We start from the raw sequence: 27,265 nt of genomic DNA on the forward strand, positions 1-27,265 counted from the left end.
TGGAAAAGCCACTATGAATTTGGCTAAGCTATTCTTGGTTGGCTTTATAATTATCTCTTAAGGTTTATTATAGACTTTTGCAGGGAGAGGTGGTGGGCCATGAGTAGCACAGAGTGTTTCTCTGTGCAAAACTCCTAATTCTAGTGCTCAAGGATTTAGTCACTGTGATAATATATACTAAAAGATATATGATATAAATAGTTAACGAAAAGTGCTATAAAGGAAAAGAAAGGAGATTAATGGATAGTGAATGACAAAGGGTGCTACTCTATCTAGTAAGCGTGACAAGAGATACCATACAAATATCCAGAGGAAGAATATTCCAGGCCGCGGAAATAGAGCAAATCCCCTGGGCCAGGCACATGCATGGCAAGTTCAGTGGCAGAAAGAAGCAGGAAAACAGTTGGGGCTGGAGGTACGGGGATACCTGGAATGAAGGCAGAGAGGTGGTGGTCAGGGAGGTTCCCTGTGGCTAAGGAGATTTAAGGGTTCAAGAAGCTATTTTAGGCTTGAGAGCAGACCATCCCAGGAGTCTTTGAATAAATGCTTAAATAAATGCAAAGAATGGTTACTATTCAAGAAAAATCAAAGACTATTATCCCGTGTGCCCTGTAGAGAAGGGGCTGTTGAAGAAGAAAGTGTCCCTGGCAGAAAGGAAGGAAGCAAAGTTCAAGGGCCAACATTTCAATTTCCAAAACCCGTTCCATATAATGCATTCAAATGTAAACATAATTTTTAAATAATAGAACATAATTTCATAGAAACCAAAAGATGACACATTTTCATTTTATTTAAAATAGAGTTCTATATGATTCACAGAAACAAGTGCAAGGAGTGCTTAATTTATTATCTTTGCCACTTTACAAAACAATACATTTTCAGAAAATGCATACATAAAAATATAACATTTAGGACAATAAGTATTTACATCAGGAAGCAGCTAAAAGTTATATTTGAAAAGCTTTAAAATAAATACTTTATGACTTGCTGTTAGTAAAGCTAAACATTTTGGTATGAAGGCTATCACTGAGTTCTTTAAATTTAAAATAATATTATTTCTAAACAAAAATAATAGTATAATATTTTATATGTACTATAGAATGCATATTTCCACCAACCAGAAATCAATGAAACACATGAATATCATTCATTTCTCTTTGGAATTTGGAATTCTCTTCAGCTTCAACAGTTAATTACAATTATTAAAATTGCTACTTGCATACTTTTTGCTATCATTTATTGCCCAACTTTCATTTCAAGGCCTATTTCTTCATATTCCTTATATACAGCCACTTGGGCCTATCGAAAGATACTATACGTTACACACTTAAGAACATCAGCTAGCTTACAATAAGTCTTTACAACAGTGCTTTTTTTTTTTTCACAGTAGTTCAAGAGTTCAAGGCATGTTTCACAATGTCAAACTGCAATGGTTTTGACATTTGTAATGTGCTCTCAGGTACAAGAAAAGTCACACTACCAAAAGTATAATTAGTATTAGTACTCTGAAAGGCAATCCAAAATCCCCCCTTTTTCTGAGATCTGAATCTCATTTTCTGTTTTTAGGACATTTTAAAACCTGAAAATCAGATTAAGTTTGAATAATTTTCTCCAGTCTAGAATCAAAAGAGTAGAAGAGCTTGACACTAGTCATTGTGGAAATGAACTGGAATTTAATATTTTGGCTCAGATGTCCTTACTTTACATAAAGGCAAAAAATAGTTGGATTATTTTAAAATTTTCTAATTACTTGTATTTAGCCTACTGGAAGAAATGGGGAGTTTGGTAAGTCTCATTCTATACCTGCATTAATCAGAACTTAGACATGTAATTGCCCCTTTATAGGCAAAGTCAATGAATATGTTTGTACATGGAATGAAAACTCAGAGATACCAAAATTAGGGTCCATGTGTTTTGGTGCAGAATGTCTTGAGTTGAAAATTTTAATCAACAGGGTAAATCATACACTCTCTTTTGCTGTTTTGGCAATATTATGATGAAAATCTAATATCTTTTTCCCCCTCTCAGTTCTCTATTGTGTTTGCAGATGCCAACATCACTTTGAAATTTTCATTTTCTGAAGTATAAGCAGGGCCCTTTTCTGAAAAAATAGAAAACTATTTCTGAGTTGAGGAACCAGTTACAGGTGGGATTTCAGCCCCTATCTGCCCCTGAGCATGTGTGTGCAGTACACACAGGCCCAGCTGGGTCCGGTGGCACCCAGTATAGGGTAATTTCTCAATACACTCAGATTCATACTAGCTCTTTTACCGCTCAGGTGCATGTAACCCAGGGTAAGTAAGCATCTTACAGTCAGAACTATTAGATCTGGGGAGAAGAACGGTGTGTAGGATAACATGGACCAATAATAAGAAAATATAGTCATATCTGAAAATATTAAAAACCTAGGATGAGATACTCTCCCAACTAAATTAAGCAGTACCCTGGCAGCCCTCATTAGAAAGATATTAAAATGGGGAATTGTTACCTAATTTCAATATAATATTGTATTTAAACCATATGTGATAATACCTTAATTTTAAAAGATGGCCAAAGCAAAACAAGCAGTAGTATGCAGAAATAGCATTAGCAATCACTTTATGGGACATACATTTCACATTCTCTGCTCAAGTCACTATTTCTTAAGTGGACTTCAGCATTAAGGCAAATGTAGACACATTCCTTATATGTTAGCTAAAGCTAGAATATAAGTAGACTGATAGTCTTCTTTAAAGTGTGAAAGAAAACCACTCTACCTTTAACAAACACCCTCTTCATCAGGCCGAGTGAAACATAACTAGAGAAAGCATGAGATGCAACCTCTCACATGTGGGTGTGGGAAAGTAAAATCTTGTGGAGAAGTTTGGTGTGTAGTAATTTGACAGGGGCTAGAACTACTAGAACAGGAATTACAGAATGCTTAGAATTGAGGAAATACAAATTTTTAATGTAACAAAAAAGATGAGTGCCGAAAATAAACTAATGAGAAAGTAGGAGAGAAGATAATATGCTATCAACATTGTCTCAAATTCAACTACCAAATCATCTTTCACCCCCATTCTAATGCATAAAGAGAAACAGCAATCCTAGAAAAAGGAGAGAAAAAGAGTTATGAAGCATCTCTTATCATTTCTTGCATTAAGAAACTCTATGTTCTCATAATTCCTAAAATTTATTCAGCACTACCTAGCTATTTAAAACTCTTCCTTAGCTCATTTTTGTTTTTTTCACTGACCTCACCATGAGTGAGCAAATTATTTCAGCAGAAATAAAGAGTAGGATTTGATCATCACCATCAAATGGCACATTCAAGGTAGGGTTAGATGCATGTTCATTATTTTTTCATTAATAAAAGTTGGATATAATAGGGCACCATGGTGGTTGGCCCCATGGGTTCTGATATCAGTTCTGCTAATAAATAGCATCTCTGATCCTTGGTTTCTTTATCTATAAAATATGGGAATTGAATTATAAAATATTTTACATCCTTTATGATTCCCAAGTTCTGATTTTGTTTTTGTCTGTGACACATCTGTAATAATTTAAACCAGCAATATATTATGTCATTAGAATAAGTACTGAGATGATTAAATTAAATAATAACTAGTGTTGTTGTTTCGTTTTATTTTTTTTAATTAGAGATTAAACCTAATTTTGGAAGACAGTGAGGGGAAAAAGGAGGTGAGAAAAAGAATGAAATGTAAAAGAAAATCTAGAGAGGAAAAAAAAATCAAATATCTGAAACTTTGCATTGAAATCTTTCATAAAACTGCCTGTATTATAAAAAAAATTTTTAACATTAGCTCTTGGATTAATTTTCTTATTTTCCAACTGACATTTTTTCTGTTTAGTAGAAGCCCTCAGGAGCAGAAAGATTATCCTCTTCACTAAATAGTGCATGAAGTCCACATTAGGTCTTAGTTTATGGAGGACTAACACAAAGCATTGTCACACATAAAAGTAGTATGTTTCCCAAAAGAAATGATATCTCCAAAGTCCATAGCAATAACATTTTAAGATACGAATTCTCAAACATTCCAAGTAAATTAAAATGGCATATTTGTAAATTTCTTTAAAGGAATGAATACTGAAAACATCAATTGCTATCAACTGTATTCATTTGATACTCTACTTTTACTTAACTTCCCAATGGGAAATAAAATATCCATATTTTAAATACATTTATTTAAACAAAATACATTTCCATATTTATTTTAAATAATTAATCATAAACTATTCTCTGCCAGGCAATTTTATGTTGGATTTTGAATAATGGCAAATGTGGGCTCCCTGCTCTCAGATGATTTGTTAGTAGGTGCCCTCATCCTGTTGTGTAAACTCAAAAATAGCCCTGAGTTCTCGCTGCCCCCAATAAGTCACATGGCGGTAAAATCCCAGCATAGCAGTTTTCTTTTGTTTTGTTTAATCATTCTATTAAAGTAAAAGCAGCACTAAATTATTATGGGACTTCTAATGAATCTATTGAAGATCTTCATTTTAAATTAAAACCCAATTTTTAAATCTTCAGACACTGCAATCAGGATACTATTTTCATACAATCATGGAATTAAAAATGCAAAGTTAACTGAAAGTGTAAGGAGGAAAAGCAAGTGCTACACCTAAAATAGTGCATGACACAGTCATATTTCACTTAACTTTCAAGTCAGAACAAAAATTAAGAATTTTTTATGTTACATGCCAAATATGTTAGACATAGAAGAAAGCACACGGCAAAATCTGTACGCAGTTACATGCAAAGATTATAAGATAACGAATTCATGCTCAAATAATTGTCAACAAATATTGTTTCCCTTATTTTAACAAAGTGACGCTACATATATATATTCCTTCATTATTTTATACAGTACTGAAATTTCATAAATAGAATTTTCCCAAGCTTTATATTATACTCAAAGACATAATATTTAAAAGGAGCAAAGAATAATGACACTTTGAGTCAAAGAACAATATTTTTTTGTTTTTAACACAATTCAAAATAAATAAATATTACACAATAAGACTCCATCAAAAACAAAAACATAAAGTTTTACAGCATAAATATATACAGTAAATTGGCTTAATGTTTTAAACTTTATCTTATTTTTAAGTGAGCATTTTATGTTTATAATTTTGATAATTAAGAAAAATTAGAACTTTTAATTTTTCTAATTGTTTTTGTTAACTTACCCCCTTTCTTAAAAATAATATACTTGGTAACTGAAATATAAAACTATTGAGTTAGGAGTTATAGTTAACCAACATAAAAACAAAACAAAAATCTCAAAATGTACAAATTTCTCTGGATTGAAAGTTGAACCAATAAAAACATGGAATTATATTTGGACATACTCAAATAAATTATAAACATAGGAAAATGGAGAGATTTAAACAGCCTGTCTTAAAAATTAAGTAAGTATATTCACCCAACATAAGTGAGTAAAACAGAAAATGTTATCCTCATTTATTTGAAACTATAGTACAACCATAGTAAATAAATAACTTCATTCTCATATGTGCAGAAACAACCTATGAGAAATGAAGGTAACAAGCATGAGCAAAGTTACTCCCTTCACATAAGCTTTTTAAAAAAATCCTTCACATATGCAATTTTAAAAATATCCCACATATTATTTAGATCGTCTGGAATAGCCAAATAAAGAAGTTTCTAAATGTATTGCAAATTGAAAGTAACTTGTCATAGAGAACTCAAAACATCCTAATTTGTCATACAGAAGTCAAATCATCTTAATTTGTCATATAGAACTCAAAATATACTACTTTGTGTTATATTTTATTTGCCAATTTGCTTTCTTCCCCCACACTCCTACATGTCTGTTGCCATTCCCAAGTTAGAGTTTAAAATCCCTGCGGGCAGAACCTACCTATCTTTTAATTTCCCTATTGGGCCCAATATTGTGGTGAGGAAGATATGGGGTGCCCCACATTATTTAAAGAATGGGTGACTAAGAATGAAAAGTATATACAAACTACAGCTTCAAGGTTTTTGGCTTTGATGTTATCATCCCAGTCAAATGAAGAAGGGTTCAGTAACACATGTCCACAGATAAGTAAATTATAAGCACTGCAGTTCGATCTATATGGGAAAAAAAAAAAATGTGTATTTTTCAGAACACTGTTACCAAAATTGTGCTTTGTAGAACATTGAAAAGTGGGGTAGTAAAAGGTTTCCATTCCTCTTAATAAAAGGGCTCCATGGTCAAATAATTTGGGAAATCCAGTCTAAAGAAATCCAAGTAGCATTTCTTTCCTGCCTGCTAGACCCATCAACGCACACGACACACTAATGTGCGGTGTCACATTCTAAGAATTTATCAAATAATTCTTTTGGTCTTGGATCATCTCAGTAGAAGAGTGTTCTAAGAAACATAGTTTAGAAAATAATATTTTAGAACAATAGAAGATACAATGAAAACAGAATTGTAGATTTGTAGGAAATATTTCATGTTCTATGTATTTTTCAGAATTCATCACTTCTATCTCCATAGGAAGTAGAATACAGGCAATATTATCATGAGCCTTCTTCTGCACCCACTTACTCATTTTGAAAGGGTAGGAAATGTCTATTTATACTTACGGATACCCTCTGTAGAATTTGGTTGTTATACTTCATTTAAGGTTTTCTTAGTTTTTTTCAAGATATTTCCTAGTTTCCTCTTCCTTTTCTGTTCTTTTCCTTCTAAATGTGTATGCACAAAAGTAATAAGGACGTCTGAAATGCATCTTGAAGACATCTTCTGAAAATGGATCTTTGTTTGATTTACCTCTGCAAGTTTTTAGAAAACATTCATACTTGTATAACAAATAGGGTGAGACTATGACAACTCTATGAAAAAAAAAAATCAATGGATATTGTCCTAAGAATTCATGTAGGCCCATTATGATTCTACAAACAAACAAACAAAAAACCCTCAATTTATCTTGTGTTACTAAACCACAAATATCGTCATGAAAGATGTTTCGGCACAGGAAGAAAAATAACGTTGGAATTAAAAGAGTAGTAAGAAGCTAGCTAACTCTACAGTGTGGATGGTCACAAGGCTCAGACTTGAGCCAGCTCTACCCCTAGTGGTGTGACTTTGAGACATTTCTCCATGTCTCCAAATGTCAAGCATCTCTTTTGTAAATAAGAGGAAGTAACAATTCCAGTGGCTTTCAAACTGTTTGCTTCAGGGGCTGCTGTGGTGATGGATTATGAAGAGTAGGGAAAGGTAGGGTTTGAGGGACCAAGTAACTGGGATCTAGACCTCACTTCCACCTTCCAACTGAGGAGCTCCGCTTTTCCATGTTTTGTATACGAAATTTGGAGCAACATTTATTTTTTTAAAGATCCTGTTTAATTTAAAAAATGGAGAACACCATAGACTGCATGATGTTACATTTTGATTAGATGTAACATAATCTAGTTCACATTTTTAATGAATATTTTATCTCACTTTTTTCCAACACATTTTTTTCCATTCATTCATGCACTTTTGGTTCAAGTAAAATAAAACCTTAAGGACGCTTATTATTTTACATAGCTTATTTTTCACCTTTACAGTATCTTTCTTATTAAATACATGAGCTGATACATTTGCTTTTCAAAATAAAATTAAACATGAAGATTGGATAAAGTCAACTCCTGCTTGATGTGAGTTATTTTTTTTCATGCTGCCTTTGCACACTTAAATACTGTACTGCATTATCATTGAGGTAGACAACAACAACAAAGGCCAAACACATTCACATAAAGAGGGAAAATGAGAAAAAAAAAAAAAGCTGCGAGAGATTTTCAACATGATTATCATCGTTGGGCTTTGCAGTCTTCTTTGACACAAAGTTGAGAAATAGTCTTCTTAATACGAAGGGCAGTGAGGCGGGCTGCCCCATTGGCATACCAACACTCTCGCATTATTCTCCCCATGACTCGGAGTGCCTTTAAGAGAGAAAGACATCAAAGACTTTACTCACACAAAACACATACATGAGAAGCAAAACAACAAACCCAGAAATTGATGCTAAGCTCTGATGAACAAATAGTAAATAAACAATAATATGAAAAGGAGATTAGGACCAAACCTCTTCAAAAATCCTGTCAACACACACACGTGTGTATTTACCTTACAGAGGCTATTTTTTAAAATATATTTTTTTATTGATTTTAGAGAGGAAGGGAGAGGGAGAGGGAGAAACATCAATGATGAGAGAGAATCATTGATTGTCTGCCTCCTGCAAGGCCCCCACTGGGGATTGAATGCACAACCCTGGCATACACACCCTTGACCGGAATTGAACCTGAGATCCTTTAGTCCACAGGCTGATGCTCTACCCACTGAGCCAAATCAGTTAGGGCAGAGGCTAACTTTTTATTGAAAATTCATCTATTGATTCCTGGGGATACGGTAGAATGTCTATCATTTAAAATATTCTAAGAAGGGACATGAAAAAATAATGAAATGGGATGGCTTAGAAATTTAGCATATATTTATCTGGATGGTAAGCACACACATGCATACATTTTTTAAAACTTCACCAAATTATATATCAAGATTTGTGCATATGTAAATTATGCCACAATAAAATAATGATCTAAATAGAAATATTGAAAATTCTGAATTTAGTAAATCAGTTTAAGTGAATTGGTAAATAAGTAAAATAAATACTCTGAGTAGAAGATAAAGAGACTGCATGAATCCAGAGAGATATAAGAAGTCACTAAAGCCTAGTGGCTGTTCTGTTGGCATCTGCTGAACTCACTGCAGAATTTCAGAACTGATGGACCACATGTGAAAGAGGAAACACAGCCTGAAGCACCCAGAAGGTGTCAGAGCAAGATGTTTGCAAAGTTCTGAGTGTAAGGATAAATCAAATCAGACTTAAAAGGAATTTTGTAAAGAAAATTGTCTAATTCTTAGCTCTCATTTTTGTTTTTGTTTTAAATCAAACCCAAGTCTTAAACTGTTGCAGTAAGCTTGAGCTCATAATGAAAATTCACAAGCAGGTGAGGAAATGTTACATAAGCAAGAGTCATTTCAAACAAGATGCAGTAAAATGAGACCCGTCAAAATATTAGATGCTAGAACTAAATGATATAACATGTAAAATATTATTTAATAAAAGAGTAATATGCAAATTGACCATACCTCCACTACACCCACAAGCCATGCCCACCAGCCATGCCCACCAGCCAATCAGAGGGAGTATGCAAATTAACCCCAACTATGATGGCTGTGGCCACAGAGAGCAGGAGGGAGGCTTGGGTTTCCCAGGCAATGGAGGAAGCCAAGCTTTCCACCTGCCCTAGCCAGCCTAAGCCTCCACTCAGGGCTACAAAGTTTCAATGATAGAAGGTAAACAAATCCAAACCGAAATGGCGGCAGCCACGGAGCAAGCAGAATGCTTGGCTCCACTCCAGGCTACAAAGTTTCAATTGGAGAAGGTAAATAAATTCCTGATACCAGGGCCTCCACTTGGGTCGCCGGAGGGCGTGGCCAGCCTGCAAACCACCATAGGTCCCTCGCTCAGGCTGCCCATGCCCCAAGGGAACCCCCACCCTGATCCAGGACACCTTTCAGGACAAACCAGCTGGCCTCCACCCTGGTGCACCAGGCCTTTATCCTATCCAATAAAAGAATAATATGTAGATTGACCATTGTTCCAACACACAAGATGGCTGCTCCCATATGGTCAAAGATCCTGCCCCCATATGAACATAAGATGGCCACCACAAGATGGCCAGCAGGGGAGGGCAGTTGGGAGGGACCAGGCCTGCAAGGGAGGGCAGTTGTGGGTGATCAGGCAAGCAAGGGAGGGCAGTTAGGGGTGACCAGGCCAGCAGAGGAGGGAAGTTGGGGGCAAACAGGCTGGCAGGGGAGCAGTTAGACATCAATCAGGCTGGCAGGAGAATGGTTAGGAGGTGATCAGGCTGGCAGGCAGAAGCAGTTAGGGGCAATCAGGAAGGCAGGCAGGCTAGCAGATGGGAGCCAGCAGACCTGGATTGTGAGAGAGATGTCCGACTGCCCGTTTAGGCCTGATCCCCTAAATGGGCAGTCAGACATCCCTCGAGGGATCCCAGATTGGAGAGGGTGCAGGCTGGGCTGAGGGACACTACCACCCCCTCCACCCCCCATGCACGAATTTCGTGCATCGGGCCTCTAGTAAATATATAAAATAATTTGCTTAAAGCAAATAAAAAATTCAAACTATAAGTATAAAATAAAAGCATAGATAGTTTAAAAAGAAAAGTCTCAATAAAACTTTTTGGCATACAAAATATAACCATTAAGTCCTGGCCCCTGTGGCTTAGTTAGTTGGAGCATCATCTATTCACCAAAGGGTTTAGGATTTAATCCCTGGTTGGGGCATGTGTGGGAGGCAACCAATCAATGTCTCTCTCTCCTCTCTCTCTCTCTCTCCAAAACAATTAAAGAAAAATAACTAAATGGGTGAGCTAAATGGCAAATTTGATACATCTTAAGACAGAATTAATGAACTGGAAGATAAATGTGAGAGTTGCTTGTATGAAGACACAAATATGGAAAATAGGGGAGAATAAGAAAATAGCAAAGTAAAATAAAAGGTCTAACATGTACCAATGAGTTTTCTAAAAAGAAGTAATAGAGACGATGAGAGGAGGAATTATTTGAAGAGATAATGGCTCAGAATTTTGCAGAATCAAGGAAAGTTACAAATCTTCAGAATGAGAAAGTCCAAAAATTCCAACCAAGACTAATCAAGAGACATCAACACCAAATGCACCATAAGGAAACTGCAGAATACTAAAATAGTTAGGAAGAAAATAAAAATTAACTCAAAAGAGATACAAATTAGATACCTTCTCAATACCAATAAAGGAAGCCAGAAGACAGTGAAATAATACCTTTAAAGTGCTTAGGGAAAACAATTCTGAACCTAAATTTTTATGCTCAGATAAACTATTTGTTTAAGATTGTGGACAAAATAAAGACTTTCTCAGGCATCCAAATGCTGAAAGAGCTTACAACCACTAGATCCTCACTAACAAAAAACAACTTAAATAAAATATGGTTAAAGGATCCACATTAGAAAGTAAGAAAATGATCTTTAGAGAAAGCTCTGAGAGCCAAGAAGGAATGTTGAACAAAAAAATTATAAACATGTTCATAAGTCTAAACAAACAATAATGGTATAAAATCACACCAATATATAATACATGGGGTAAAAACAAAATAAGGTAGAACTAAAATGCTGGGCAAAAATAGATTTAAAAAATGTACATATCAACAATATACCAGATTATTATGATCTCTGAATGCATAATAATCTGGCCACTCAATATATATATATTTTGAAATAAATATTTCTGAATTTTCTGAAATATATATATATATATATATATATATATATATATATATATATGAGCCAGAAAAGTATCTTCAGGTAAGGCAGTGCAAGCATTGAAATAAACACTTACCGTACATGTGTTGCTGGGGATTAAGAAAAGGAAGCTTTTCCGAGGAAAGAGAATAAACTCAAGCTTCTGCAGGGTTTGGGATTAGGGATAATTTATTGAATAAAAGGATGACTAAAACTGTAATACTCTGTGTGGCATAGACATTGAGTATCCCCCATATGTCTTTCTCCCCACAGTTCCTGGCCCCTTGCTGTTAGAAGGGACCAGGAGACCAGTTCTGGTCTAGGAATCGGGAGTGGAAGGGATGTGAGTTGCTGGAGCCAAATCATTGAAGAGCCAGTGTGTGACTCCCTAGCGCCTCTCTTTTTGTGGCCTAGACACCTAAAAATTATGCATTGAGATAGCATCTCAAGATCAAAGTCACCTGGATTTCTGAATCACCACAGGGAGCACAGATGTTGTTGAAAGTTGCCTAACCTCAATTTGTTACTGCCCCATAACTTAGCATTTGGTGTATAGAGAATCATTGATTGGCTGCCTCCTACATGCATTTGGTGTATATATTACAATTAAAGGGAGTAACATCAAAGATATATACCTACATATATGAAATGAATTAGATGCCTAGATTAATAGAGAAGAACTAAGTGGTCTGTGAAAATTCTCCCTGAGACTTACCTCACAATTACAATAGGAAAAATATACATAAGATTTTAGCCTTACTTCACAGCTTTGCCACTGGTTTGGGATGCTTGGTCGAAACTTCTGATCACAAACAACCTTCCGCATTTCCTCCATTGAGGGATCTGAAGGCACCATGTCATAATAAGGCAACTGGTATTCCTCAACAATTCCTATAAGAAATTTGCACATTAAATTTCCCAGTGTGAATAATAAACAAATAATAAACAAAGATGCTTACTTTGAAATAATTTATCAACTAAGTCTTCTAGGCACCATGGAATGGTAGCATGGGAAACTAGAAAGTCAGGTCTATTAAAATTATGCACCACTATAAAATTAAATATATAAGCTGGCATGGTTCAGTGGTTGAGTGTCAACCCATGAACCAGGAGGTCACAGCTCGATTCCCGATCAGGGCACATGCCCCGGTTGTGGGCTCGATCCCCAGGATTGGGCATGTAGGAGGCAGCCAATCAATGATTCTCTCTCATCATTGATATTTCTTTCTCTCTCTCTCCTTTGTTTTCTGAAATAAATAAAAATATTTTTTAAATTAAATATATAAGTTTAAAGTGTTCAGTTGAAGAGCTATTATATACAGTTGAATAGTTTTTATTTAAATTTTTGTTGTTGTCACTATTGCAGATGTCCACCATTTCCACCCTTCTGCCCACCTGCACCCAACCCCCACTCTCCTTCCTTGGCCCTCACCACACTATTGTCTGTGTCCATATAATTTATAATATGAAAAGCATATAAATTTTTAAAATATATTTTATTGATTTTGTACAGAGAGGAAGGGAGAGAGATAAAGAGTTAGAAACATCGATGAGAGATAGTCATCGATCAGCGGTCTCTTACACACCTCCTACTGGGGATATGCCTGCAACCAAGGTACATGCCCTTGACCGGAATCGAACCCGGGATCTTTCAGTCCCCACACCGACGCTCTATCCATTGAGCCAAACCGGTTTCAGTGAAAAGGATATAAATTTTTATTTACATGTCATTTCACTGTGCAATTCAGAAAAAAATAACACCTAATTATAAAATTCATAGCATGGCCTTATTGCTATGAGTGAAGTATATTTCTCTATTAAATAACTTTTTCAAAATAAAATAGCTATCTTTTTTTAAAAAAAATTGTTAGGCAATCTTTTAAGAGCTGAATTTGTTACATTTGAATTTTAGAACTTCTATAACTAAGAATGTTCCAAAGAAGCAACCAAAGTATTTGAAGATGGATGGTTTAACATGAAGGTTAATATGTAAAGAGTCTCAAATACTTCGACAAAAACTAAACCTTAATTACCAGATTAGTACTTGAATTCAAGAATTTCCTAATAAAATAATTTGAATTAACCACAATCCTTTTAATTTAAAACATTTAAGATGTGGGGGAGAATCCAAGATGGCTGCACAGGTAAACACTTAGCCTCAGCAGCACACAACAATTTCAATAAAATACAACTAAAATATAAAATGGACATTACCCAGAACTACAGGAAAGTCGACTGACTGGAAATTCTACAACGAGAAGCAAGGAGAAAACCAGAAGGAAGAGCGGAGGAGCTGTAAAAGCCTAAGGTACGGAGACACGTGACGCGCAAGGAGAGGACGGAGCCGGAGAGGAGGAGCGGCTGAGTGCCTGGCTGGTGTTCCCTAGCAGGAAGGAGATAAAAGCTCCGACTGTGCTGAACCCCAGACCCGGCGGCGCTGGGCCCCAGTTCTAGGCCAGACCCTGGGGACCCAGGCTCAAACAGAGGGAGCTGGGACTGTGTGGCAGAATCCCAGGGGAGCAGCGAAAGGCAGAGCCCCCAGAGGCGCGCACATTGTGCGCAGAGGATGGACTGTTGACTCTCCTCCTAGATTGCCCTAGCGGGAAGGAGACAAAGGCTCCGGACTGTGCTGGGCCCCAGTTCTGACTGTTCTGAACCCCAGTTCTAGGCCAGACCCCAGGGACCCAGGCTCAAACAGAGAGAGCTGGGCTGTAAGGTGGAACCCCGGGGGAGCGGCGAAAGGAGGTCCTGGAGGCGCGCACATTGCGTGCAGAGAAGAACGGTTGGCTGTGCCGCGGGATTGCCCTGGCGGGAAGGAGACAAAAGCTCCAGACTGCTCTGAACGTCACCTTCAACTACACTTCCAAATGAACTGAACCCCAGTTCCAGGCTCATTGGGGGAGAGCCTAGACTGTTTGGTAGCAGGCAAAAATCGAGGGCACCTTTCTCTCAGAGGTGCTTGCAGTGAGTACTAAAGGACCCTGAGGAATACTGAGACTCAGGAGCCGCATAGAGCATGGCTGAGGGAAGCCAAGGCTGTAGGCTCCACCCTGAAACCCCACCCCATCAGGGAAGCTGCGAAAATGCAGAGATGAAATAGATCACAAATGAAAGCAATGGAGGACAAAAAGCAACTGGATATAGAGTTCAAATCTACGCTTATAAGGTTTTTCAAGAATTTCCTAGAAAAGGCCGATAAGACCTATGAGGATATGAAAAGGTATCAACTAGAATTAATAAGGAATCAACAAGAAATAATAAGGGATCAATAAGAAATAAAGAATACATTGTCTGAAATAAAAAATATTATACAGAGTCCTAAAAACAGAATGGAAGATTGCAAGAATCAAGTCAAAGATTTGGAACATAAAGAGCCAGAAGACACTCCTCTGCAGAAGCAAGAAGGCAAGAGAATCCAGAAAATTGAAGATAATGTAAGAAACCTCTGGGTCAACTTGAAGCGAACCAACATCAGAATTATGGGGGTCCCAGAAGATGAAAGAGAGCAAGATATTGAAAACATACTGAAAGAAATAGTGACAGAAAACTTCCCCCACCTGGTGAAAGAATTAGACTTACAAGTCCAGGAAGCGCACAGAACTCCAAACAAAAGGAATCCAAAGAAGGCCAAACCAAGACAAATCATAATTAAAATTCCAAGAGCAAAAGACAAAGAGAGAATATTAAAAGCAGCAAGAGCAAAGCAGGTAGTTACCTATAAAGGAGCACATATACAATTGTCAGCTGATTTCTCAACAGAAACCATGCAGGCCAGACGGGAATGGCAAGAAATATTCAAGGTGATGAATAGTAAGAACATACAGCCAAAAATAATCTACCCAGCAAAGCTATCACTCAGAATCGAAGGCCAGATAAAGAGCTTCACTAATAAAAAAAAAAAGCTAAAGGAGTTCATCACCACCAAACCAGAATTATATGAATTGCTGAAGGGGGTTCTTTCGGAAGAGAAAGTAAATAAAGATAAAAATTATGAACAACAAATACGTAACTATCAACAAGTGAATCTAAAAACCAAGGAAATTAAAAAAAGAACTGATGAACAATATTAACTGTTGAATATAATAGAATCAGAAGTATGGAAGGGGAGTGAACTGACAATTCTTGGGGAAAAGAGAAGAGGGGGATGTGGGAAGAGACTGAACATAAACTGTGCACCTATGGATGAGGACAATGGAGGGTGGGGAAAGGGCAGAGGGTGGGGTGGGGACCTGGTGGAGGGGAGCAATGGAGGGGGGGAAGAGGAACATTTGTAATAATATGAACAATAAAGATTTATTTAAAAAAAGAAAAAATAACATTTAAGATGTGTCATAATATTGGAAAATGAACTTCAAAACACGTTAATAGTACATTACTATTCTGACAGTTAAAGAAAATTTAAGGACAAAAACCAAAAAAGCAAAGCTAGACAAATATCAATATAAATAATGGCAAATATGTTTGAATCTTGATATTTAACAAGCATGGTTCTAAGCCCTTTAGATGTTTTAACTAATCATTCCCCAAAACTACTGACTAAAGAAAGTACTATATTATTCCTATTTTACAGAACAAGGAAACTGAGGCACAAAGAGAGTTGTGATATTGCTGAAAGTCACACAGCTATCAGCGGTAGATCTGGAACTCAGCCCCAGGCTCAGGGTTTCCAGTGTCCATGTTATATATTACTGTATTTATATTGCTTCTAGAAATACCCATGTTTCCCCGAAAATAAGACATCCTCCGAAAATAAAACCTACTTACAGGTTTCCTTCTGAGTGAAATATAAGGCATCCCCCCGAAAATAAGGCCCCCCTAGGCTCCATTCCCTCCACTGCTTACGAAAGTGCACGTGTTTCCTGTATTTTGGCTATTCGTCTGGATGGCACTAAAATCCCACATTTAATCATTTCTAAGGGCAAGAAGGAAAAGATTGAATGTGTTTTGGGCATTTTTATTCTTGAAACTGAAAAAGCCTGGGCCACACAAGCAGTTATAAGGAAGTGGGTCGATTTAATGCTGTCGCTGGAGCCAAAGAGGTCTGCTAGTCTGGGATGCAGCCAGCACTCACCGTGCTAAAGACATGAAGACAGTTCTTCACGAAAGAAAAATAGATCAGATAATGATTCCCGCAGGAATGACGGCCTATCTCCAGACTCTTGATATTGCAATAAACAAGCCGTTCAAAGACAATTTGCGCATGGAAATTAGTGACTACATTGAAAATAGAATGGAGAGAAATCAGTGTGGAAACTTTGTGAAACCTAAACTGCAAGAAGATGTGACTTGACTTGGGTGAAGAATTCATGGGAGAAAATCACTGACAGTTGCATTGCAAATGCACTGCGAGCAGGCTACCTTGACAAGAGGTACTTATTTAAAGACAGTGCTATTGCTAAACATTTGAGATTTGGTCCACTGATTCTGAAAGAAATGGAGTCACAAGAAATTCACCAGGAAATTCAGGAATTGGATTGTTATGATGATGCTCCAGAAGATGATGACATGATTGTCATTGAATAAATGAGTCAATTCTTGATACTGTAGGATTCACAGTTTGTCTGGTTTGTGTTGACAACTACCATACTACCGTACCGTATACAGGTAATAAATTTCCTTTATTTTCATTTAACAATAAATGTGTACCGTATTCTTCTTCATGGAAAAATAAGACATCCCCTGAAAATAAGACCTAGTGCATCTTTGGGAGCAAAAATTAATATAAGACACTGTCTTATTTTGGGAAAAACAGGGTAGTTCCTTCTTTCTGAATGTTTTATTATCTCATCAGTGAATACAGGGGGAAAGTATGTTTCCTCATTCAAACACAATTTTAAGTTTTTCTTTTTTTAAAAAAAATTAGATTGATGTAAGGTAAAATGAGACAAATACAAAATACAAAAAGTTTATAGTCATTAAATAAGGACAGCTCTTTCATTGAATGTTTATCTGAGTTTGCTCTGTGCTAAAAGCTTCACCTGAATTAATTGAATTAATCCATTACATCCTCAAAGCCAGCAGGGTCTGTTTTATCATTTCTTCATTTCACTTGGGGAAAGTGATACCAAGTAACTTGCCTGAAGTCAGATGTTCAGGAAGTTGTTAAATCAAGGATTTAGCCCTTAATCTATCTCACTTGAAAGATAAAACTCTAAATTATTTAATCCCAGTATTTATTTTCTCCCACTGATGAAAGAGTACCATCAGACTGCATTGTAGGGTTTCATTCTCTCAAGTTCTTCCTCTCATTATTCATCTCTAAACTGCTAGGAGCAGTAGAATCAGGAAGTTAGTCTTGGCTCACCTCCAACCTCCACTTGATACCCCACACATTTCTCATCACAGGAAAGAAAAGAACAAGAAAAGTCTGAGAATCAGAAGACTTCAGTTCAAGTCCTGTGGCCTTGGCAAGCTATTTCACTTCTTGGGATTTCATTTCTGGTATAAAATAGGGATATAGCTAATGGCATACAAGCTCAAGTAAAATTTTCAAGTGCTTCACTAAGTATCATTATGAAAATCAGAATTATCAGTAGAACTGTCACCCCCACATAAGCCGTAATCCTAATATATAAAAAGCCAGGGGCTGTCACAACCGAAACAATCCAAACAACCGGATGGACAATCGAACACATGCTGCATGGGTGGACAAGGCTGGCAGGGGGGTTAGTGAGGAATAACCAAACAACTGAACAACAGGCTGCAGGAGGTGACCAGGCAAGCAGGGGGTTAGTGAGAGACAACCAAACGACTGAACAGCAGCATGCCTGGGGTGACCAGGCCGGCAGGGGGACAGTTGGGGGCAACTAGATCGGTGGGGGGAGGGGCGGTTGGGGTTACCCGGCTGGCAGATGGGCAATTGGGGGCAACCAATCTGGCAGGAGGGGTAGTTGGGGGCAAACAGGCTGACGGGGGAGCAGTTGGGGTGACCAGGCCAGCAGGGGGGAGGGCAATGAGGGGTGACCAGGCTGGCAGGGGGAAGGGGGCAGTCAGGGGCAACCAGGTCAGCAGGGGGGCAATGAGGGGTGACCAGGCTGGCATTGGCATGGGGGGCAGTTGGAGGTGACCAGGACAGCAGGGGGGCAGAAAGGGGTGACCAGGCCGGGGGGGGGGGGGCAGTTAGGAGCAACCAGGCTGGCAGGCTGGCAGGCAGGGCAGTTTGGAGGCGACCGAGACAGCTGGAGGGGCAGTAAGAGGAGACCAGGCCAGCAAGGGGCGGGGGGTAAATTAGGGGTGATCAGGCTGGCAGGCAGAGGTGGTTAAGGGTGGTCAGGCTGGCCGGGGGGGGGGGGGGGAGTTAGGGGCAATAAGGCAGGCAGGTGAGCAGTTAGGAGCCAATGGTCCTGGATTGTGAGAGGGATGTAGTCGGACATCCCCTGAGGGGTCCCAGATTGGAGAGGATGCAGGCTGGGCTGAGGGGATCTGTTCCCCCACCCCTGTGGACAAATTTCGTGCACTGGGCCTCTAGAAATAATATAAAGTCTCCCATTATGTGCAGTACACTCTACTTTTGCCACTTAAAATATATGCCAATAGGTATTCTCTTAACTAGTAAGAAATCATTTTAATATAGTGCTTAGGAAAAAAAATCACATATTGTATTCAGAACATCAAATAAAAACAGACACAAAGAATATGCCCAATATCTTACCTCCAACTGAACACCTTCGGGCTATTTCCCAGTAAACCAGACCAACAGAATATATGTCAGCGCGTTTGAAGGACTCAAAGATATTCACATTCATTGTATCATCAAGCATTTCAGGGGCCATATACCTTCAAAACATGCACATGTCAGATTCTGTGTATGGCTTTAAAGCAGTCCAGTAAAGCATAATCTTACTAAAACAGGATGCAAAATATAAGTGAAGATAGCTTACATCAGTTTTACAAGTGGACCTAAACCACTGTACTATAACAGAATAAAATTAAATAATACAGTTATTGACTCGACCATCATTTAAAACATATTTTTAATAGAACAAGGAGTCATCGCCCTCAGTATTAAAGCATGTGTGCCAGGAGCCAAATGCTTGGAAAGCACAAGCCAGAGGGGATTCAGTAAGCACAGCACTCAATAGGAGAGACGAAACTCAATTTCCACCAGTAGCTCCTTGCCAAGGAAAGCTCCTTGAGGGCAAAGGGTAGGTTTTATTCGTGGTGGGCCCAGTCCTCCAACACAGAGCTCAGCAGTGGCCCAGAAATATCTGTTCTGAATAGATACACTGGCTCCAAGAAACATACATTTTATATCGGCTCCAACAAAATTACGGTCTTATGTTAACAGGACTAAACCAAAGTAATTTACAATTGCTGAGACCTGACTGAGCCTAGCGAGTTGTCCTAGGGAGATTTTGAGAACTTCTCAGAGTTTTCAGGTGAGGATGCAACACACTCCCTAACTCTTTTAAAAGTTTTAGATCCCAGGGAATCTGGCAGCCAAGGCTCCCCTGACGGTCCCTAATGTGGGGACAGTTTGATGGGCAAAAGTCAAAGCTTGCTTTTTATAGGAAAAGGAAGCCCCATAGGGCTGCCCAGTCTCAATAAACTGTCCTGAAGTGTTTCTGGGGCCTCATTAAAGTCTCCCAGGAACCGAGTGGAGGACTCAGAGGGACTGGCCTGGACTGTCAATTATGGCTTGGAGGCCGACTCTGCCAGCTTAGAAATTCTCCTTTCTCCAGGGCCTTTAACAACTCCAGGAAATGTTTGGGTTGTTTCTCATTTCAAGGTCAAGAAACCTGGGATGATGCCAAATGGGCACAGAGCCTGAAATACAAATAAAAGGAAATGGAGCATGCTGGCCCCAGGGCCACAACAAGAAAACACCAGACGTCCCACTACAAATGGGGCCGTCTGAATGTGTGTGGTATACGCGTTAATATCATGCTTGCTCTTAACTTTCAGAGATTCTGTTCCTTGAATGTGGAAACTGTGTCCGAACTCATCATCAATTTGGGAGACTTAAGGTTAAATACAACTACGGATAAATGCAGAAGTTGTCACAGAACATTTTCAAATATTGAGAGAACACAATAGTGCATCTATGTAAACATTATGCGCAGTCCTCACCTCTCTAGCCCACTATATTGATTCCTTTCTGTTGTTTAGAATCTGAGCATGTAGAACTAGCCCTGAGTTTCAGTTCATTTGTGAGGTATAAAGGCTTTGGAGGAGCTGCACACTACTGACATTGTTTTCCTCTTTTCTATAGGAAAATATGTTCTCAGAATGTGACACACCAAAACAATATACCGTCATCTCTTTCACCAAGCCTCTCCATTGGCCAAATGGCTACCTTTATGACCAAATGCCAGCTCCCCTTGCTTTATAACCAGTGTGCCACTGATTTCTCAATGACCCAGAGGAGACTTTTTGTTTTCTTGGGTCTAATGATTTCCCATGTGGACCTCTGCCCCCATCCCTACACACATCCCAGACATTCCTGCGTAGGGGACAGTTGTAAGTCTTAGCGTGCTGCCAGAGTAAGTTGGCTTACCTTTTGGTTCCCACTTTAGGATTCTGAGGTATGTCAATAGTGTTCAGTATAGAATCATGCTTCACAGCTAATCCGAAGTCTGCTATGGCACAAGTTTCACATTTTTTCACCAAAATATTCTTTGATTTTATGTCTCGATGAGCAATGGCAGGTTTGCCTGTGAAGGATGAGCAAGCATATTCACTTTTGTCATTACTGAAGATGGAATCTCCCCAAAAGGAATTATTTGGAAGACTTGGCTCAAATATCACCTAAAAGAGGCTTCTCTGACCACCCATTCTGCATCCCAAGGCATTCTCCATCAGAGTACCCCATTTTGCCTTCTTTATAGCTCTTATCACTATTTCATATGTCTTACTTATTCATATACATGTTTAATTATCTGCCTCTCCAACTAGGCTATAAGCTGCATAAGGGCAGAGATTGTGTCTTAGTCATTACCATTCCCTCAAATGCTTAGATCACTAGGTCACATTTAGTAGCCTCTCATATGTTTGCTGAATGAATAAGGAAAGAATTAGTATTGCTATGTACACATGAAAACATAGCAAATATTCTCTTGCAAAACAAGTTTCAAACGTCTACGATCCTAGATGAACTGTTCTCAAATGTGGCCTGAAGACCCTGGGGGTCTTCGAGACTGTTTTCCAACTATGTCTGTGCAATGTCACCTTTTCTTCCCATACTTCAACCAAAGCAACATTTTGGAGCAGATTGAATGAAGAACAGGCATGAAAATCCAGATATTAAATAGATTTGCAGAAATGTAAAACAAAACCATAATTTTCTAAACTGGTTTTTGCATTATTAAAAAAATATGTGAATTTTTAAAAATTATGTTATTAATGCTAATATTTAATTGGCTAAATCATTATTGTTGTTTTAGGTAAATGAGTATTTTTAAATTCCTCCATTTTAGTTCTAATATAGTAAATATTAATGATATAATTCACAGGCAAAAAAAAAAACTTTGGGGAGTCCTCAATCATTTTTAAGAAATTAAAAGGATCATGAATCCAAGTTGGAGAATCAGTACTCTGATGGAACTAATAACTTTCTAGAGCCAATTCTCTATTAATTCAGTAAATAGAAAAGACAATGGGTATTACTTGACCTTCAAGTATATGATATATAGATATTTTTTCAAGATCACATTACCCTTTCTAATTATTTTAACTATCAAAAAAATTATTTGTATTTTTCTGAATATGAAGCCCTTGACATCAAAGCCAGATCTCTCAGACATACAAGCTAAATAGCAAATATTGAGTCACTAGAAATAAAAATATTATGGATGGTATACAAAATGGCAAGTGTGTAGATGACAGTTGGTTCTATCATGACAAAAGCTTTATAAAGTACCTTAGTGTTTCTTTACATTGATAACTGTAATAAATTAAAATACAACTAAACTCTGAAATACAACGTAGTATTCCTTCATGAGCAGTATGGCTCAGTGGATAAAGCATCAGCCTGTGGACTGGAGGATCATCGGTTCAATTCCTGGTCAAGGACATGTACCTGTTTTGCAGGTTTGATCCCTGTCCCCAGTTGGGGTGCATATGGGGTCAACCAATCAATATGTCTCTCTCACATCAATGTTTCTCTCCTCCCCCCCTCTTCCATCCTACTCTCTCTCTAAAAAAAAAAAAAAAAAAAAAAAAAAAAACAATGGAAAAAATATTCTGGGGTGATGATTAACAAAAATAAATAAATAAAATACAACTTAGTGTTCCTATCTTCATATTTAAGGAGAAAAACTGAGAAATAAAATACCTACCTTGTGTACCAACAATCTCCATATGAAGGTGGGCCAGACCACTAGCTATGGAAAGTGCCAGTCTGATCATCCCAGCCACGGTCACTATATTTCTATTCAAATAGTCATACAAGGAGCCCTGTTCATGATATTCCAAGACAAGCCAAAGTTGAGTCCAAGTTCCATTATCTAACAGGAAAAAATTTGGGTGCTGTAAATACATGTTGAAAAAGAAGCCAAAAGTTTTTTGGTTTTTTTTTGGTTTTTTAATATATTTTATTGATTTTTTTTACAGAGAGGAAGGGAGAGAGATAGAGAGTCAGAAACATCGACGAGAGAGAGTCATCGATCAGCTGCCTCTTGCACACCCCCCACTGGGGATATGCCCGCAACCAAGGTACATGCCCTTGACCGGAATCGAACCCGGGACCCTTCAGTCCCCAAGCCGATGCTCTATCCATTGAACCAAACTGGTTTCGGCAGAAGCCAAAAGTTTTATGAAATGTCAGTGCTTCTAGTAAATCTGTATTGTTAACAAAGCAAAGTTAATTCCTTCATGGATATTATCCGGACAATGCCGACGGTTCGAATTCATAAAGTAAAAAGTCTCAATGGGTTCCTGAAGATATTGATATATTGCAACCTGTTATATGTTCCCACCATAGCTATCGGAAGCTGTGAGGCAGTAATTCTAACTGAACAACTTTGTTATTCCCTTGATATTTGCCAGTGATAACCACATTATAGGAAAAACTGCTGAGAGATGCGTTTAGGCTCAGTGTTGTGTTATAAATTTCTCTTGAGATTTTAAGAAACATTGTCCCAATAAAAAATAGAAATTAAAAAATTTACACAAAGTATTTGTACTGCCATGGGAGCTCCAACATTCTAAGAATGCTCATGTTATTATACTTACCTTTCAAATATGAAGTTGACAATTTTCCCCAAAAGCTTATATGAAGAGCCAAATACAATAACTAGACATTTTCAAATAGTTTTCCCCCATTTAACCAAAAGCTAATCAAGCTTATAAAAGATTTTTAGCAGAAGAGAAACTATTATAGCCTAAGTCTTCTTTGGGTATTGTAGTTCCTAAAGCTAGCTTTAGCTTTCAGGATCAAGTGTCTACAATAGCCCTGGGCTCTCCTGACTAGAGAAACAAAACTATAAAAAACATTTGCTGAGGACTTTGTCTACCTAGTGTTAAATACAAGAGCTCCTCTTTATCCAAGCATTTAATTTCCAGAGCTAGTAGTGATAACACTTCCTAGCAATGAAAAACAAACAAACATAACATAATAAAGTATACTAATAAACTGACCTTATATAAAACTAACCCTTACTCACACCTCTCTCCCAGCTTAGCACCAGTGGCTATCTTTGCCTTCTCACACCAATGTCTTTGTCAGACAGTTGACTAAAAAGTGAAACTGTAAGTGTTGCCAAAGATACAAAAATGCATGATGATGAAAGTGATGTTAGAGACCATTTAGAATCAGACAGAAAGCTACTGACAAGGAAGCCACTGACAGAGGTAGACCAGTAACTAAAGAAGAGAAAATAATGATCTTTCTTGTGCACATGATCTTTTTTGTTTTATAATCCAAAAAATGCCATGAATATATTAGCCCATCAAGATGATCCGTATAACTATAGTCATTACTGCTTTCACCACATTCTAATTAATCTAACCAGTAGGTAGTTTAACTCAACATTAGGAAGGAAAAGAATTTCTTAACAGCTTAACAAGAAATGCTTCATTTTTAATAGGCTGGATATATTTTCAAAGAATATGTAGTTAAGAATTTGGAAAGAATCTTTTATTTCTTTCTAATTTATCTTTATTGTTGACTAGAGGCCCGGTGCACAAATTCATGCACCAGTGGGATCCCTCAGCCTGGCCTGAGGGATCAGGCTGAAACCGGCTCTCTGACATCACCCGAGGGGTCCCAGATTGCCAGAGGGCAAAGGCCAGGGCAAGGGGACCCCACTAGTGCATGATCGGGGTCAGGGAGGGATGTGGGAAGTTGGCCAACTGGGGAGGGACTGCAGGAGAGCTCCAGGGCCAGACTCCAGCAGCAAGCTAACCTATCGGTTGGAGCATCTGCCTCCTGGTGGTCAAGTACATGTCATAGTAACTGGTCAACTGTCTGCCCCCTTGGTGGTCAGTGCACATCATAGTGAACAGTTGAGCAGTCTTATCACATCATTAGCATATTACACTTTGATTGGTTGAACAGCTGACTGGACCATGGGACACTTAGCATATTAGGCTTTTATTATATAGGATGGTATTACAGATGTCCCCTTTGTTTATTTGTTTTTTTCCCATTGACCCACTCTTCCTGGCACCAACCCTTCCCAGGCCTTCACCACATTATTGTCTGTGCCCAGGGGCTATGCATACCTATAATAATAAAAGCATAATATGCTAATTAGACTGGACAGCCGAATGACGTTATGGCCGTTCTTCCGGATGACATTCTGGATGAAGCCAGGGCTGTGAGAGCCAAGGCAAGCCACCACAGCTGTGAGGGCCAAGCCCCTTGCATGAATTTCATGCATCAGGCCTCTAATATGCATATAAGTTTCCTAGAAGAATCTTTCTTTAAAGCTCATCTCGGCTTTACACTGTTTTTCTCTAGCAAATCAGATAAGACAATTCATCAGCAAATGTAATCATGGCCAAAATGTATAATAACCCTAAGTTTCTCTTTTGCCATGTAATTAATAATGAATACTTTCATGATCCCAATTTTATATATATATATATATATATATATATATATATATATATATATATATATATATATAAAAGACTAAGCTACTAAACAACTGAGTGAATGAACAGTCACTATGATGCATACTGACCACCAGGGGGCAGACACTCACAGCAGGAGCTGCCCCTTGGTGGTCAATGTGCTCAGCTGACCAAGGGGCACCAGACATCAGGTTCACAGCTGGCAAGTGCAGCTGTGGCAGCGTGAGCTTCTCCCACCTCTGCAACAGTGCTACCAAGTGGCAGTGGCAGGTGCAGCAGGGCCAGGATGAGGGGGAGAGGTGCAGCGCCCAGCCCGGGCTTGGGCTCCTCCCTGGCTGCCTGTTGCTTCATGCACTACTATTGTACATCCCTCAGGGGATGTCGGACTGCTGTTTTTGGCCCAATCCCCACAGGCCAGCTGACATCCCCTGAGGGTCCTGGATTGCAAGAGGGCACAGGCCAGGCTGAGAAACCCCACCAGTGTAAGAATCCATGCATTGGGCCTCTTGTACTATATAAAAATAATCATAGATTTTTAATTTTTGTAGGTATTGGTAGTTATCTGATATCCACAAATAATTTGTGGGGTGTTGTGTTTTTTTTAGCCAGAGGTTACAATTTCTACCTCCCAAAGTTCTTTATGGATTACTGATTTGAATAAAAACCAATAGACCAGAGATACACTCACCTTTGCTCCCTGTTCCCCTTTAAGAAAACTAACGCACAGTTAAATGAATAAAAGCTATGCAAAAAGAGAAAAGAGAGTACAGGTAATCCACAATCTTTCTATCCAGTCCCTGACTGCTCAGGGATATATACAATATTTTATAAGTATTATTTAAATACCAGAAAATTGATGCTCTGTTTTGTTCCACAAAACTCAAAAAGTGATAATGTTAAACGTCAAGATATAAATCATACTCAAAGTACAGTAATAGAAAATTTCACTAAGATTGTCTTGCTTGCCGCCATTCCCATAATGGTCACAGAAAACTTGCATCCTGGAGTTTAAGTTTATTGCACAGAAGAAAAGTATATTTCTGGCAAAGGTGAATAGTCAATTAGCATTTATTGATATATTTATATTAATTATCAAAATACCTTTACTGAGGTATTTCTGTCCTGGTTAGTTAAGAGCTACTACCGAAAACTCCCAGTGACATTCCTTTTCCCTGGACACTCAAAGCTGTCCCCATCCCATCCCCTACCCTCATCAAGATGCCTCCAGATGTCTTCATGCTCCACCAACCACAGGGATAAAAAACCAGCATGGCAGCATTCTTCCAGAGTCTGTTCCAGTTGAAATTTCTGATCTGATAGGGAGGTTCACCAGTTATCAAATATTTAAAATGTCAGCCTGGCTATAGTGTCATTATCATTTCTATGACAGGTTTGCCCTTTGCCCTGCTTTATTGGATGGTTACACACGTGTATCTATGGAGAAGAAAAAAGACTTTTCTTTTCTCAATAAAGAAATTAGAATTTTATGTAGACTTTATTAAAATAAAAAGATGATTCATTCTCATCTGATGATAGACATAAGCCTTTCTTTTCTAAACCAATTAGATTGAAAATACCTTTGTTGTCAGCAGCAATGAAACCAAGGACATTCTCGTGTCTCAGCATCACCGTCTGGTAAATTTCTGCCTCGCGAAACCAGGATCTTTCATCTCTGGAGGAGAATATTTTCACAGCCACGTCTTCCCCACACCATCTTCCATGCCAGACCTCACCAAATCGGCCTTTTCCTACAATCTCCTGGAGGATAATCGTCCTGGCAATTGTTCTCTGAACCAGCAGAGGTAACCCTAACCGAAGAAAAGATGGGATGGATGGTGAAGAAAAGTAAGTGCCAAGAAAAAACTGTCAGAATGACCGGTATTTTCACATAAAA

General features: G+C 38.2%; 1 protein-coding gene across 1 annotated transcript in view; it reads right to left on the reverse strand.

Annotated features, from left to right (window-relative positions):
• Positions 1 to 776: 776 nt before the first annotated feature.
• ACVR1C (activin A receptor type 1C) overlaps positions 777 to 27,265 on the reverse strand; it is an 83,943-nt gene continuing 57,454 nt past the window's right edge. The window contains exons 4-9 of the mRNA XM_084891469.1: positions 26,949 to 27,179; positions 22,632 to 22,799; positions 20,852 to 21,008; positions 19,007 to 19,131; positions 12,116 to 12,246; positions 777 to 7,936 (exon numbers count right to left, since the gene is read on the reverse strand). Coding sequence (XP_084747595.1) covers positions 7,805 to 7,936; positions 12,116 to 12,246; positions 19,007 to 19,131; positions 20,852 to 21,008; positions 22,632 to 22,799; positions 26,949 to 27,179 — 944 coding nt within the window. The 3' untranslated portion in view covers positions 777 to 7,804. The remainder of the gene's footprint in view (positions 7,937 to 12,115; positions 12,247 to 19,006; positions 19,132 to 20,851; positions 21,009 to 22,631; positions 22,800 to 26,948; positions 27,180 to 27,265) is intronic.

The sequence above is a fragment of the Pipistrellus hanaki genome (genome assembly GCF_964339955.1).
Source record: "Pipistrellus hanaki genome assembly, chromosome: 8".
In the NCBI taxonomy this organism is placed as follows: domain Eukaryota; kingdom Metazoa; phylum Chordata; class Mammalia; order Chiroptera; family Vespertilionidae; genus Pipistrellus; species Pipistrellus hanaki.